Here is a 16,452-nt window from a genome sequence, read left to right as displayed (position 1 = left end):
AAAAAAAAAAGAGTGGTAATAAAATAAAAAGAAACTGAAATGAGAGTTGAGACCTGACTGGCTGTCTCTCTGATATTAGGCAGGAGTCTTACCTTCACTCACTCAAATCATACCCTGGTCGGCCTAACCTTGTTGACCCATGTCTCCGTTTCTTCACGTGCTGAATTAGGGTTTGAACCAGATAGTCTTGGAGGTTTCAACTTTCTCATTGCATGTTGTCCTTTGAATAAATGTCAGTATCCTATCTGGACTTTTCACTTCATCACAAATACTAGTAATAGCTGTAACATATGACATATTTAATCTGTGCCAAACCTTTTGTCTATATTATTGTATTTTCCCCCCACAATCTAAGCTTATACTGTCTGAGGTTTATTGTGATTATTCTGTCGCTTTCCCCAGCATCATTATTACTAAAATCCCTGGTTCTCTTCAGTGTTAACAATGTACTTTCCTTTCCTTCACCTTTCTCCCTAGCTTGATGTTTTAAGAATTTGCCTATTTTTAAAAAATAAAAATAGTTTTATTTTTCCTAATTATTAAGATAATACCTACTTCTGTAGAATGTGCAAAAATTATCAAAAAAAGTAACTTTTCCAAAGTGAAAATTGCTAGAAATCTCGTCATCAAAATGTTGTCAGTGAACAGCCCTCTAGACATGCATTTGTGCACATAAATAAATAACAAGGTCTGACAATTAAGTTTGCGAACTTGTTGCAATGATCTTGCTAACTTTTTTTGATATCAGAGGGACTATTCATTACGAATTTGTACCAACTGGACAGTTAACCAAGTTTACTATTTGGAAGTGCTGAAAAGGCTGTGTGAAAAAGTTAGACGACCTGAACTTTTCGCCAACAATTCATGGCTCTTGCATCACGACAATGCACCAGCTCACACGGCACTGTCTGTGAGGGAGTTTTTAGCCAGTAAACAAATAACTGTATTGGAGCATCCTCCCTGCTCACCTGATCTGGCCCCCAATGACTTCTTTATCCAAAAGTAAAGGAAATATTGAAAGGAAGACATTTGGATGACATTCAGGACATCTAGGGTAATACAACGACAGCTCTGATGGCCATTCCAGAAAAAGAGTTCCAAAATTGCTTTGAAAGGTGGATTAGGCGCTGGCGTCAGTGCATAGCTTCCCAAGGGGAGTACTTGGAAGGTGACAGTAGTGATATTCAGCAATGAGGTATGTAGCACTTTTTCTAGGATGAGTTCGCGAACTTAATTGTCAGACCTCGTATATACACATAATTTTGTGTAAATGGAATCAAACTGCTATTTTTTTTACTTTATATTACGTTATTAAAATCTTTTGATGTTAATGCAGGTAGATACATATAGCATTTCACTGCACTGATATACTATAATGTTTTTAATCCAGTCTGCTAACAGTGAACATTTAGGTTGCTTCCAATTTTTTACTATTAAAAACAATGCTGCAGTGAACATCCTTGTGAATAAATCCTGGGTGCGAAGTGAGTTTCATCTGCCTGCATCACATATCTGAACTAAAAATGTATTCATTGGTACAGTAGTACCACAGATGTCCATAACCACGCCATTATCACGTAACAGCATAAACTTACAAGAACCTAGTAACATGGATTAGATGGGTAAATGTCTACCTTTACAGGCATTGAACTTCAGGTTGTTCAGAATAATGGATTCCCATTAAACACTAAAATAAAATGAAAAGCTTAAACAGTATGAAACTTATCTTCATTTTGTAAAAATTTTCAAAAGAACGTGTAGTCTGTCATTTGGGGATGGAAATTTCTATAAATATCAATTAAGTCCATTTGGTCTAATCTATCATTTGAGGCTGATATTTCCTTATTGGCTTCCTGTCTGGATGCTCTATCCATTGCTATGAGTGAGGTGTTCGGGTCCCCTACTATAATTGTATTTGTGTCATTTTCTCCCTTTTGGTCTGTTAGTAATTGCTTTATATATTTTGGTGCTCCCGGTTTGGGTCCATATGTATATTGATAAGTGTTATGTCTTCTTGATGAATTGTCCTACTTATCATAATAAAATGTCCATCTTTGTCTCTTGTTACCCTTTTTATCTTGAAGTACTTTTATCAGACAAAATATTTTGTCTGATAAAAGTACTGCTACATCTGCATGTCTCGGGATACTGTTTCCTTGGAGTATCATCTTCCACCCCTTTACTTTGAACCTCTGTTTGTCTTTGGAGCTAAATGTCCTGCAGGCAATATACTGGGGGTGCCAAAAAAATGTAGGCATATGATTTGTATTCATCTTTTGTTATCAGTATATATTGAGTATTATGATTTTAATATAATTTTTTCCTTTCTTAAAATGTTTATACTTTTTTTTTTTTACTCTCTGTATAATCTGGTTTTTTTAAACCATCCCACTACTCTGTGCCTTTAGATTGTTCAGGTCAGTCCGTTTACATTATTGATATTCGTATATGAGGAGTTACTACAGCCATTTTATCTTTCATTGTCTGGATGTTTATATCTCCATTGTTTCTTTTCCATTGTGATTTTATCTGCTATTATAGTTTTGTGGTTTTCTATTATTTTTTTCTCCATTTCCTCTTTTTTTATTTTTCATTTCTCAGCTCTGGATTTTTGTTTTCTGGTTACCATTAGGTTTGTGTAAAATGTGTCACACATTCCTACAATGGTCCTTTTTTTCTGATTACCTCTTATTTTTATTCACCTGTACATGTTCGGTCTTTTCCTCTTCCCTTTTTAAGGTTTTGTTTTCACAAATTATCTTTTTATGTTGTACATTCATTGCAAAATTACAGTAGTTATTTTTAATGTCCTTTCCCCCCTCTTTAACCTTTATGTTATAATTAAGTGTTTAATATCTGCTCCTGTTAGTCATCTTACTCAAAATTTTTTGTATTCTTTTGTCTTTTGGTTTCTGATAGAAGAGCTCCTGTCAACATTGCTTGTGATGCAGCTCTTGTGGTGGTAATTCTCTCAACTTCTGTCTGTCTGGGAAAGCCCTTATTTCTCCTTCATATGTAAAGGATAATTCTGCTGGATATTATCCTTGGCTGATAGTTAGTTCCTCTCTTTCACTATTTTGAATATGTCTTTCCACTCTCTCCAGACTTGTAATGTTTCTACTGAAAAATCTGGTGATAACCTAATAGGGTTTCTTTTGTAGATTAGTCTCTTTTTCCCTGGCTGCCTTGAGCATTCTTGCCTTGTCATTTATTTTTGACAATTTTAATAAAATGTGTCTTGGGGTGGCCAGTTAGCTCAGTTGGTTATACCGTGGTACTAATAACACCAAGGTTGCCAGTTCGATCCCCACATAGGCCACTGAGCTACACCCTCCTTAAATAAATAAATAAGTAAGTAAAATGTGTCTTGTTTGATTTAATTAGGTGTTCTGTTAGCTCCTGCTATCCTAAAGTCCACTTCTTTCCATAGGCTTGAGAAGTTCTCATCAATTATTTCTTTGAGTGCGTTCTGTTTCCTGCTCCCTCTCTTCTCCTTCTGGTATACCCATTATCCTTATGTTGCTTTTTCTGATGGAGTCAGATGGTTCTCACAGAGTTCTTTCTTTTTTTTTTTTAACTCTTAGCTCTCTTTCTTCCTCGTGGGTCATTTCAAGGTGTCTATCGTTGAGCTTGCTAATTCTGTCTTCTCTCTGGTCTGCTCTATTTCCACTGCTCTCTAATGCAGTCCTCGTCTCATTTATTGAGCTCTTCAACTCCAGAATTTCTATTTGAGTCTTTTTTATAGTTTCAGTCTCTTTGGCAGAATACTCCTTTTGTTTATTAATTTTTTTCCTGAGCTCAATGAACTGCCTTTCCGAGTTCTCCTGTATCTCATTGAGCTTCTTTATAATTGCAATCTTAAAATCCCTATAATTTAAGGCACAGTATTCCATGACTTTAAGTTTGGTTTTTGGAGATTTTTCATTTTCTTTCTGTGCTCCCATGTTACCTTGGTTGATCATAGTATTTGATGGATTGTTTCTGTCTGCTCATTTGAAGTAGTGAGCTCTTGCTTAGGTACCATTTTGCTCTCAACAATTCAGCAGGTTGATAGGTAGGGTACTTTTGTTTTTCAGTGAATAGTGTTATAGTGCAAGTTTTTGTTTTCTTTTACCTGCATTGCTTGCGCCTCTAGGACTACTGCTTCTGCCCCTTACAATCCAGGCCATAGTGTGAAGGCTGCAGCCCAGCATCTCACCGTTACTGTACTCACTGGAGCCGCGGAGGGCGCTGAACTGTGTCTGCAGTCACCTACCCTTCCCCTCGTCCCACCTCTTCTACTCATTGCAATCCGCCTGCCGTCAGATGTTAGGTCCCCTGGACCTTTTAGCCATGTTTGTATGTTGAGCCAGGGATCCTTTGTTGAGTTATAGTTGTCCGACTTATACATTTAAAGGGAGAAACAAAGGCATCTTCTCACTTTGCCATGATGCTGAAATCACTCCTTAATCTTGTCTTTTATTTATCTAAACATAATCAACACAGTTGTCTTATAATCTATATCTGATAATTCTAGGGTTTGAAGTCTTTATGGATCTGATTGTGCTATTGTTTATGCTGTTTCATGAGTCTTTGTTTCCATGAATATTTTTTTGTTTTACTACAATCTGCTTATTTTTATTAGAAAATTATTTATGGAGATTATTTGATCTTTGGATGAAGTTTCCATCCTTCAGAGATGATTTAGTTTCTTCTGCCAAATGTCTAGGGGCACTATCCGTCTGGTATATTTTGTTGTTAGATTTACAGAGAAGTTACAAAAACAATACAGAGATTCTCATATACCCTTCACCTAGTTTCCCCTAATGTTAACATCTTATGTAGATGGTAGAGTAGCAAAACCAAGAAATTAACATTGAGACAATATTGACTAATCTACATACCTGCAGGAATTTTGCTACTTTTCCCACTAATGTTCTATTTCTGACTCAGAACCAGTTTAAGCTCCTATATTATATTTAGTTGTCATGTTTCTTTGGTCTCTTCCAAACTCTGTCAATGCCTCAGTCTTGCTTTGTTTTTCTTGAACTTGATACTTTGGAAGAGTACTTACCAATTACTTCATAGAAAGTCCCTCGATTTGGGTTTGGCCAGTGTGTTGTCACGATTAGATTGAGGTTATGCAATTTTACACCAATAGCACAAAAGTGCAGTTGTTCCCTTCTCAGTGCATCATACTGAGGACACGTGCTGTTGATATTTATTTTTACTGGTGATTTTAACTTTTATCACTTGGTTAAGGTCGTCTGCCAGGCTCCTCCCCTTTGAAGTTACTGTTTTCCCTTTTGTAATGTATAAATCTTACAAAGAGGTACTTTGAAACTATGCAAATATCCTGTTTCTCATCACACTTTTGCCCACTAATTCCTAGAATTCATCTTCACCTTCTTGCCTTCAAGAAGTTATTACTGTGATGCTTGCCTAGTGGCAGGTTTCTACTTCCATCATTCCTTCTACATTTATTAATGGGAATTTTTCAGTAAAAAAGAGCTGCCCCTCTTCCTTTCCTCCCATTAATTTATGTATTCAATTATTTATTTATCAGTGTAGACTCGGGAATATTTACCTTACTCTATGCAGTATAATCCTTTACTATCATTATTTGTTTTATTGATTAAATGGTCCCAACCTTCGCCATTGGGAGCTCCTTCAAGTTGACTCCTATGCCCATTCAATATACCGCCATCATTTTTTTGAACTCTTGCTTTCTTTCTGGCATCACAAAATGTTGCAGGCTCATTTTGTATTTTTTCTGCTTCAGCCCTGGAACAAGCAATTTTACCAAGGAGCCTTGGTTCATTTATTAGAGATCAGTAGTTAGAAATAAAGACAGGAGCACTAAGTGCGTTTACAGCTACCAGGACGTTTATTGCTACTATCACTTTTGGGCCTTCCCAGAGGACAGCAGGAGGAAATGTATATACAGTAACACACTTATAAACAGACATCTGTAATTATTTCTCTATCTGTCCATTTGTGTGTGTGTGTGTGTAAAACCATAAGTTCATAATGTATCTTCAATTCCGGTCTAACACCAGAGTTCATTCTAGTCTCTTATTTATAACTTCTTTTTCCACTAAAGAAAAACCTGGTTCCTTATTCATGATATATTTATTTGTTTGTTCTATTAAACACATACAGTACTGTCAGCATCACTAACCCATACCTCTGTGAAAAACAAATTTATTAACTGCAGTGCAATATCTGTGTATAGTTCCTTTTTCTTAAACCTTGCGATATACAGCCAAGATTCTTTTCCAAAGGTAGTTATGTTACCTTCTTCTCCACCCCCTTCAGTTTGGTTGTTACTCATTTGTGCTGTCATTGGGTTTATTTGTTAATGTCTGTGTTCCATTTGTTCGTTTTAATAATCTGCATAAATGAAACATTAACATGGTTCTATCACTGTCTTGTCAGCTCTTTAATGCTTCTAAGAAGTCTTTTCTATTTTCTATGGCATTTTTAGCGCCTTTTAATAGAAGGCTCCGACCAAATAATCCATCTCACCATATTATTAGAAATAAAACCTTTTCTTTGGAAAGATATTGGTGAAAATCTTTTTGTCTTCATACGTTAACGAAAATACATGTACCATGTATGTGACAAACTTCACTTCTGAGTTGTACTTTGAAAGGCTCTGGTAGGAATTGGCCTCCTGAAGCCTAGTGAAAGCAAAAAGGCTATTTTTCATTTTTTGCATTCATTTATCATCCAGGAGATGGCTGTCACTTTTACTGTTATAATCAAAATAGTAAAAAGGGGGCTTATCATGTAATATGCTATCAATAGACTCTCAAGCCACCCATTACCGAATTTGAAAAGTTTAAACAATAAAACCTTGAAAATAAGAAATGCAGACTTCTGGTTAATTGGGTTTTCCAGTTAGCAAAGGCTACTCATAAACTCATTTTTGGTTTAAATTGGTATCTATTTTCTTTTCTAAAGTATATTCATCTACAATTCTGACACAGTAAGATTGCGCATTCCACTTCTACTCAGGTAAAATTCTACTACCACCATCCCAGTAACATGTGTTCATTATAATTGCAAAATATGGGAAAATCCCAGATACCTAACAGTTAGTTAGGGAGTGGTAAAGGAAATTATAACACAGCTACTTGAAGAACTATTATGCAGTCATTTAAAGCAATGATTAAGAAAAGTAATAACAACATGGAAATGCTTTTGATACAATGCTACACGGAAAAAGAAAAAATCTATGAACTGTATGATCATAACTAATTGTATATACACACACAAAGCCTGCAGAGAGGAATCAGCAAAATGCTAACGATATTTTTAAAGCATACCAACATGCTGTAATGGGGTTCTCTTACATGAAAATTGAAAAATAAATTTAATTATTTTGAAAGTAGTATTCTAAAGCAACCGCAGTAAGTTTTAAATAATTCACCCTTTGTCTTACATTAGAACAAACTCAAGGTTGTTGCTCTAATAAGCATTTTTAATAAGCATTTTTGAGAGGGAGCCAAGGGACGATAAAAAACGTGTTAAGGCTAAGAGTACTGAGTGTAGGAGCCACAGATCTGGGTAGGAATCCCAGCTCAGCCCGTGGCAGCACAAGTATGACCTTGGGAAAATGACTTCACCCTTAATATCCTCATCTGTTAAGTGGAGAAAGTCAGACCGCCTCCTTCTTCATAATTGTGAAGATTAAATGAGATAAATGGGAAATGCTTAGAACAGGGTAAAGCGCATAACAGATGCTTGAGAGGTGAGCCGCTGCTGTAGGTGTTACCCTCACCCTCATCGCCGCTCTCACCGCCACCCCTGAGGTATGTCAGACCGATGCCTGTTATACATCATACCCTGGCAGAAACAAAGGTTGAGAATTTTTCTCTTAAAGTAAAACTCAGTAAATCAGGTGGAGTATTAAAATAGTATATCTTTCCTATTACAATTTCTAAGTTGATTGGTTCTTTTTTTTTTTCCTTTTGACAAATAAGTTAAATGGATGCGCGTATGTAACTAATGCAATTTCCTTTCCTCCATTTAACAAGAAAGTATATAGTTAATAGTTCTGCTTTGGCCAGTTTAAACAAATTTATTCTAAATGTTCCAGTTTGGGGAAATGTTCATATGTTATTAATCACTTCAGTAGGAGTAATCATGGAACAGCTCTGCTCATTTGGGGGAAAGTAATCTGTCCTAGATGGTCTCTGATCAAACCAAGCACATCAGGCAGAAGGAACACACTGTCAGGTTTGTTTTGCCAGTTTGGAGATTAATTAACAATAATAACCCAAGCACTCAGATTACAAAAGGAGTTCATTTCAGATAGCTCAAGGACTATATAAGTGTTAAATTTTTCAGCATTCTTTAACAGAACTAGTTATTTCTTGAATGTCTTGTTTTTTTTAATCCTCAAGTCTGTATGCAATGAAAGTAAAAGAGATGTTTTGACAATATTTAGAAGTAGCTAAAGACGTTTCATAATACCCAGAGTGGCAAGGTATTGGGAAGCAGACATATTTGTACTCTATTGGTCGGGATATAAATTGAGGCAACCTTTTTTGGGGGGGACAGTTTGGCAGTACCTATCAAAATGAATATGCATATCCTTTTACCTAGAGATTCCACTTATAGGAATTTATTCACTTCTAGGATGTTCTCCCACAAACACAAAGATGGGTAAGCAAGGATGTTTTTGCAGTAATGTTTATAACAGCAAAGAATTGGAATACTCTAAATGCTGATAAGTAGGGACTAGTTAAATAAATTATGGTGTATTCATATAACTAAATACCATACAGTTGTTAAAAAGAATAAGGTAGATCTACATGTTGACATGGAAAAATGTTAAAATATATGAGTATGTATTTTTAAAGCCAAAATTTTGGGTAATATTTTTGATAGCTATGGGTAGAAAATTTGTAGAAAGACTCACAAGAAAAATCTCCAATATAGATTATATTAGCGCTATCACTAGAGAGTGGCACTGATGACTAGAGATAAGTGAGGATTTTAAATTTCATTTCAATCCTTCGGTTCCCTTTAAATTTTTTTTTTTTATATAATTTTTATAAGAGTTTATTTGAGCCAAATTTACGACATATGCCTGGAAGCAACATCTCACATGTTCCTCCCTTTAATTTTGTTTTACTCTGAACATTTGTTACTTTTATAGGACAAAAAATTTAAGAGTTTAAGAAGAAAAGAACAAATACCTGAGCTAAAATCATGCCATCTTTTTTATATTCACCTATAATTACAGATGTCATTCTTTGCCACAATTTTGCCACAGCTGTTACTGGCTGCTTAATCATGCGTGGTAGCCAAAACTCATCAATTTGAGAAATAAACTGTAAGTCCCATGCCTGCCATTTTCTACTATCAGAATGAATTGTCCTAATATCACCACCACCACCACCAAAACCCAGAAGTAGGAAAATTTATGTCTCCAAGAGAGGTATGGCTCCTGGATGTTTGCTGGCTATTGAATAGCTCTGAAAGGTCACCAGGAGACCAGACCTGAAAGATATGGCTGCTGAATATGTCTGTATTTCCCCATATAGTTTAGCTTGACACATCACCTTCACGATATTGGCTGAGTCACTTAACAGGCTGTTCTCAGTGCAGACCCCGGAAGGGGACGGTGTATGTGACAGTACTCTGTGACATATACACGGTGTTCTCAGTACCTGGTTTTTAAGCAAACAGCTGATCCATGGATCTTTTACTATTTCTCACAGTTGCCCTGAATTTGTAACAGTGGAATATTTCTTTCCTTTCTTTACTTCCCTAACCTTAAGTGATTTGACTCAGTCCCATAAACTCCTGAATTAGAAGTAGGGAAACGGGTGTTCCTTTAGACTTGCCCTTTTTGTGTTTCTATGTAAAGGAGGAATGTGTCTATAATTTGTGAAACGGAGTCACATCCATATGGTAGAGCGGGAACTCCAACCCTGGCCATCTGACTCGTAACTTCCTTTTCCGTTGTGCCATCTCTCCCCTCAGCCACAGAGCAGATCCTTTCAGAAAGACCACTGTTACCCTAGCAAAATCCTGCTTGAAGAACTTCGTAGAAGCTTTGAAGTTCATTAGAGAGTTAAAACTGGCTGTGTGGGCTTCCTGATACTTTGATCAGAAAGCATTTAGAACATTAGAGTTGTGTACAAACTTAAGAGATTATTATTTAATTTATGCACAGAAGTTGATAATACTTGTTCTGTTAGCCAGGTCTAAAGATCTGAGCCAGATTCCATCTCTGAAAAATAAGAAAGTAATTTTTTTTGAAAGGTGCATTAGTTCCTTGCAAATGGTAGATTTATATGTCTGGTTGATGCCTCTCCTCCATCAGCATCATCTCAGGCAAATGATTGACCACCTGGCTGGAGGTGTCCATGGTGTGGTGGGAGAGCACAGAACGGGGACCCCAAAGACGAGGGCAGTGCTGCTCCCCATTTCAGCCTCCACCTCCTTGGCTGCAAAACCAGGCCAGCAATTCCCACTTAGGGCTATTGGAGATTCAAATGAGAGACGTAGGTTAAAAGCATACCTCCCTCCCTGGGCATCAGATGTTAAGGGAGATATTATAGCTTCGTGGTTAGGAACTCAGATTCTGCAGTCAGGTTTCCTGGTGGGAAGAGACACATTTTATTTCTCGGAAGATTGCTGTGAGAGGAGACTAGTCCATAGCAGCATGTCTGATACCACCTGGCAAGATGTGTAGCCCTCGGTGCATCTCTGTGGCTTGGTTGTCTCATGCTTCATGTCTAGGTGGTGCTGCTCAGAATAAGGTCAGCTGCCTGAATTCCCCAGCACCTTGCAAATCTAAACATATTTGAAACCTGGATACTCAACTGAATTCAGTCCAGGCAATCAAACTGCAGAACTTAGGCGATGGAAATGTCCTCATGGGCCCTCCATTCTATTAGGAGAAATTTCAAGAGTCTTAAATAAAATAGCTTAGTGTTAAAAGAAGGAAAAAAGCCTCACTAAATTAAACTGGTAAAGTTTGGTTTTAACAGTGAGCAGATGGAAATAGGAAAAACTATTTCAAGAAGGCAGTATGGCAGTCCTAATTTGGGGGAAAGACGGCCCGAAGTTTACCATTCTGATGTCATCACTTGCTGAGATAGATGTTGGGCAGGTTTCTGTACTTCCCCAAGCCTATTCCCGCAGGAGTAAATTGAGGGTGACAGGCCCTACTTTGGTTTTGACAATTGATATAATGCATTTAAAGCTTTTAGCACAGTCTTGGCACATAGTAAGCACTCAGCAAATGTTATTAATGTTATTTTTAAGCAAGGATAACTAACATTGTGTTTCTAAGTGATTAAGAAGTCTAAAACAAACAAATTAAATTTAGAATAAGGAGGAAAAAGAGATTGTTTGATTTTATTTTGTTGTGTGTTTTTTGTTTTAAAATTAGAATTATAGGTTAAGATTTTCATGTGCCGCTTTAGTGGGGGGGGCAACATTTGTTGAATCTATGGGACCAAAAAAAATGATGGATAATTGATTATATAGCACTTGAAGGTAAAAAGAACTATTGAACATGTAACCTTTACTGTGACTGCCTCATTGAACAGCTAGCCTACCATTTCAACATTATCACCTTCCCATTTCCTCCAAAAGCCTTTCCTAACCCTTTCACCACACAGTGATCTATCTGTCCTGAGAACCCAGAAAGCTTACTAACCCCTTTTGACTTCAAGAAAGCACTGAGGCCGTTACCCTGTCCGCAGCTCTCCGCTCTACTGGGCAGTGTTCAGGGCACTCCTGGTGGCCGGGCTGGACTATGCCCTCAGGAGGGGGTCTAGAGGTCATGGCCTACCAAAGGAGCATCCTTTTAAGACTCTCCAGCATATTCAAGAGAAGGTGCTGACACACCAAATGGTGTTTGGTTTTTGCTATGTCTCAGCATTAGAGAATAAATGGATCAGGGTGGGAAATGAGTACCTCAGCTAGCACTCCCTAGAGAATTAAAAGTTGCAAAAAATGTCTTTAATGAAAGGCAAACATCTTAGCAGACTTGACGGAATTTCCAATAGTGCCCATGTAGAGTGGAAGTGAGAACTGCAGACAGGTGATTTTCCTGGGCCCCACTGAGGAAATGGAGAAATAGAGGAATTTCTAAGGTAGTAGGTATATCTGTCGTAGTCTTTCATGTAAAATACTGAGACTTTGTCTCCATTCGTAGCTGTTTGCAGAGCCTCTGCTGTGTGCAGAGGGGTAATGAGGACAAGTAAATCTGAGAGTTTACTGTTTCCTAAAGCTGTTTCCTCTGATCCGCAAAGTGGTCTTGGACCTAGATAGTCATTCATGGTAGAGGAAGGGGTAGGGGTTCATCTTGTTTGGGCCCAGAGAACAAATGGACCAGGGTGAGGTGGGAAGGGACCTGCATCTCATCTATATTCCTTATAGAATAGAGAGTTGCAAAGAGACTTGAAAAATGAAAGGCAAAAATCTGAACAGACTTCCTTTGCACAACTGGTGAGTCTCCTCTGCTTACAGGCCTCAGAAGTTGAGAGGCAACTCTCCATGCAAGTACACGCCCTCCGAGAAGACTTCCGGGAGAAAAACTCATCAACCAACCAGCACATCATCCGTCTGGAAAGCCTTCAGGCCGAGGTGAGCTGCCCAGGCAGCAGTGCTTGGAGGTGGAGGTGCTTTACTCATCCGAGGCACTGCAACCGGTCTTATAGATAAGGAGCCCTCTGAACTGGGAAACAAAAGCCTGCTCTTACCAAAATCTCTAGAGAGACGTATCTGTGAGACACTAACCGGGGAACACTTGATCCACATTCTCTGGGTAGTCTGCCGTCTGGAAAAATAGGGTTGCTCAGAGTTACTGCTGAGTGTTTTGAAATCACGAGTGACCTACTTTTTCCTGAATGTGTTGATCCCTCCACAAACATCCCGGCCGATCCTACCTAGAAGATGGGAAACGGCATCTTCCCTTTCTGCCGGATGGGAACAGCACCCTTCCGTTTGGGTGCGGTTCAGTCCACCTTCAGAGGGACAGGGAGAGTCATAAAAGTATCTGCTTCATAGGGTTGTTCTGAGGATCTGATGAGCTGATACGTGGAAGCACTGAGTGTGGTGTTTGGAAGACAGTGATGTTATTAAAAGCGTATGAGAGGCCATCAGGGTCAATGACCCTGAGTGTGGGCCAGAGGGAAAAAGAAAGTAGCACTTAGGAGACACCATTGTGAGACTCCAGTTGTGTGAGGTGAGGACAAGTTGGGGGTTCCTGTCGCCAGCCCAAACGGGGGTTCTTTCCTGGGGAGGCTTCCACCTCCTCTACTCATGAGGACCCCTCAGCCAGGTGTCTCAAGAGCAGCCCTTCGGCCAAGTTAGACTTTGAGGGACAGGCGAGGACCCGAGGGGTGTGCGCCCTCGCTGTGGTCAGGCCCGGGTAACGGGCAGCTCCCCTGCTTCGTAAACAACCTGACGTTGTTTTTCCTAAAGTCTGTCAATATCTTCTCTTTTCTCTTGCCTCTCATTCCCTTCCTTCCTCCCTGCCCTTGGAATTCCTACTGGGACTGAGCAGCAGGTTCTGGAAGTAAGTAGCGTGTCGCTGGGTTTGGCATGCCTGCCTGTGACCATTTGTGTGCATGACTTGCCTTTCGACCGCCTCTGCCAAGGGCGGACTCCTCTGAGTTGCCTGGCTTCTCTCCCCTCCCCCACACACCCCCTTCACTATTTCTAGCCCCTCGTGACACAGGTTCATTCCCAGGAATGTTTATTGCCAGATTGGGTCACAAGTTTCAGGGTGTGTATGGTGGGGTGAGGGAGTTGGCCACCTAAGGCCCTGTTTCGTCCGGTAACACTACAACTTTTTAAAACCAGGCTATGAAATCGTTCATTTCAGATAAGTTACTTCATGGGGTGGGGGTCGTGTATCAGAACCATATTGCCTCATTACTTCACTGAGTGGAACTTGGGAAACAGAGATTCTCCATGGGAAGGAAAATGTAAAGGTCAGAGGGTATTTAAATGAAAATCAACTAGAGTAAGAATTCCCTTCATGTGGGTAACGTTGCTTCAGTGTGGGGAATAGTGGGCCCATTCACAAAAGGGGCCTGCTCCGCTTGGTCCCTTACCCAGGTGCACACTTGAGAGACAATATTTCTTTGTTTGGCCAGATACCTGATCTCTCTGGACAAAGGCCACATACTTCATTTCCCCAGGACGGCATCCTATCTGATTGATTGGTGGCCAGGGAAGATCTGTGCCCTCTGAACAGAGTTCTAGTGCTGAGAGTGAGAACAGCCAAAAAGCAGAGGGAACGGTGGATTTCAGAGGACCTGGGACAAGTTAGACATTCATTTTGAAATCTCCCCTAGAAAAGGTCTGAGGTTGGTCCCCTTAGTGAATTGTTATCCGCACTAGACCAGAGAGCAGAGAGCCTCTTAACCACATCAGGAGGATATTTACAAGCGAGAGGCTGGTTAAGAAATCAGTCCATCAGGCAATTAATAAGTAGGAGGAGCCAAGGGGACCTGCAGGACTCCAAAAGTCCACCAAGGCCACCAGCAATCGGCGGGACTTGTGAAGGTGCCCCATCGTCCAGAGCAGGGCACTGTTCTCGGGCGGAAGTGTAGCTAGCCTCGGGGAATGCTAACGCAGCTTCTCATTCTGCGAACCTTGCGGCCAGAGAAAACTTGGCATCTCTTTTCCTCTGTTTTCCAACTGAAACTGAAGAGACTAGACAGACATTCCTAAAAGGTTTATATCTCTTTGGAGGCGGACTAGACAGTGTACAAACATACCAGCCTTTTTAATAAAAGGAGAGGAATTGCTTCTGCTCACAAATTACTTGCTCAAGCAAAACGTACCTAGAGTGAAATCAGTTCTTCACGTGTGGCCATGCCCTGTTCCGTCCCAGAACACAGGCTGATGCACGCGCTGCTGTGTGTTCTATACCCTGCTGGCTCCCCCTTTAACTCGGGTCTGCACTGGGACCTCTAGAGCCAGACCTGCCAGCGCTGGGAAAGGACAGAGAGCCATAGAGTATGAAAATACAGCAGCTCCAGAGGCTGTCGTGGGCATTTTCTTGTGCTCATGACTTGAGAAGGAAGAACAGTACAGAAGGTTAAGCTCCACGCCCTTGTCAATTGTGGGGTTGGAGTCAAGTCGTGGGCAGGCAAGGTGGGGCCCTTTTCTGTCTTATCTGTGGAATTTCCAGAGCACTAACCTTCCCTTCCTCTACCTGGCATCCCACATTCCAGCTTCCCCAGAGCTCTACTCCCACCCCTTCCCAGACAGGTTTCTAGAGGGGAGGGGTTTTCACTTCAGCTCAGGAGTTCACAGCTGCTGTCTCCGAGATGCGGGCGCCGGGCCCCTGGGCAGAGCACTTGGAGAGACGCAGGCTTTCATGTCTGGGGGCTAGTCCCTCCCTCCCTGCTCCTCAGCCCGGTATAACCCCACAGCACCCCCGTGGCTCTCCACCCTTTCAGATCAAGATGCTGTCAGATCGGAAACGGGAGCTGGAGCATCGTCTCAGCGCCACCTTAGAGGAGAATGACCTGCTCCAAGGGACCGTGGAGGAGCTACAGGACCGGGTGCTGATCCTGGAGAGACAGGGCCACGACAAAGACCTACAGGTACTGGCACAGAGAAGCTGTCCTGTCGGACTAGGGCCAGATAAAAGGAGCGCTTAGCTGCCCAGCTAGAAGGAAGGGCTGGGAGGCCATTGCCACCTCCGGGGTCAGGAGTGGGTGAAGCCTCCCTGTGGGCCTGGTTGTGGCTCTCGGCGCTCACTAACGCGGGTCTGGCTCTGCCAAGAAGCAACGCATCGCTACCCACAGGTCATCCTTCCATTTTGTTCTAAGCCACTAGCCCCTCAAGCAGTTTTACCGAGTTCTTTCTGGGCTATTAATATGGCTGGAACACAGGGGGTGTTATTCTGCCTCCTGGGGTTTGTGAAATTTGCTAGGGATTTCAGAGGGAGCCTGTGACTTTCTGTGCTTGGTTCACAATGCTCTCCACTGCTGCTTTCCCAGGCTGATGGATTTAGTTGGCTGGCGCTGAGCAGAAACCAAGAAGCTGCCCACTGAACACAGTAAGACTTATATCCTGCTTCTGCCAGTTACTAGAAAAGGCACAAGCTGACCCTTTTGTGAACCTAATTAGCCTCTTTTTCTCCCCTGAAGGGAATTGTTTCATGGCCATATTTGTCCTTATTTGGGAACTGCCACCAGGCCTCAGCTGAATCCCCAGGCTCACGCTTGACAAGCAACACCCCCTAAATAAGACAATCACTCCCAGCAAGCTCCCCAGGAATAGAGTGTAGCATCTGCTCCCAAGAAAGCTTTGCGGGGCTGGCCGAGGAACACCCAGGGCGAGTGGAGAAGAGGGCATGGCTTCCCCTTGGTCATGCTCTGGGCATATGCCAGGGAGTGGAATCGATTGCAGTAGTGGCATTTGTGTGGAGGTGCTTGGCCAAGTTGCTCGAGCATATGGTGGGTCCCTGCCCAAAGA

The 16,452-nt window shown here is 40.9% G+C and overlaps 1 protein-coding gene across 3 annotated transcripts in view; it reads left to right on the top strand.

Moving 5' to 3' along the window:
* The window catches only part of BICDL1 (BICD family like cargo adaptor 1), an 86,021-nt gene that overhangs the window by 47,626 nt on the left and 21,943 nt on the right, over positions 1-16,452 (top strand). For all 3 annotated transcript variants that reach the window (XR_012492788.1, XM_019753962.2, XM_019753963.2), the window contains exons 3-4: positions 12,481-12,597; positions 15,429-15,575. Coding sequence is in view for 2 of the 3 variants with exons in the window: in XM_019753962.2 (XP_019609521.2) it covers positions 12,481-12,597; positions 15,429-15,575 (264 nt within the window). In the remaining variant the exon portion in view is untranslated. The remainder of the gene's footprint in view (positions 1-12,480; positions 12,598-15,428; positions 15,576-16,452) is intronic.

The sequence above is a fragment of the Rhinolophus sinicus genome, linkage group LG16 (genome assembly GCF_036562045.2).
Source record: "Rhinolophus sinicus isolate RSC01 linkage group LG16, ASM3656204v1, whole genome shotgun sequence".
NCBI lineage: Eukaryota > Metazoa > Chordata > Mammalia > Chiroptera > Rhinolophidae > Rhinolophus > Rhinolophus sinicus.
The sequence above is the reverse complement of the archived record's forward strand: the minus strand, read 5'-3'. Positions and strand labels throughout refer to the sequence as shown.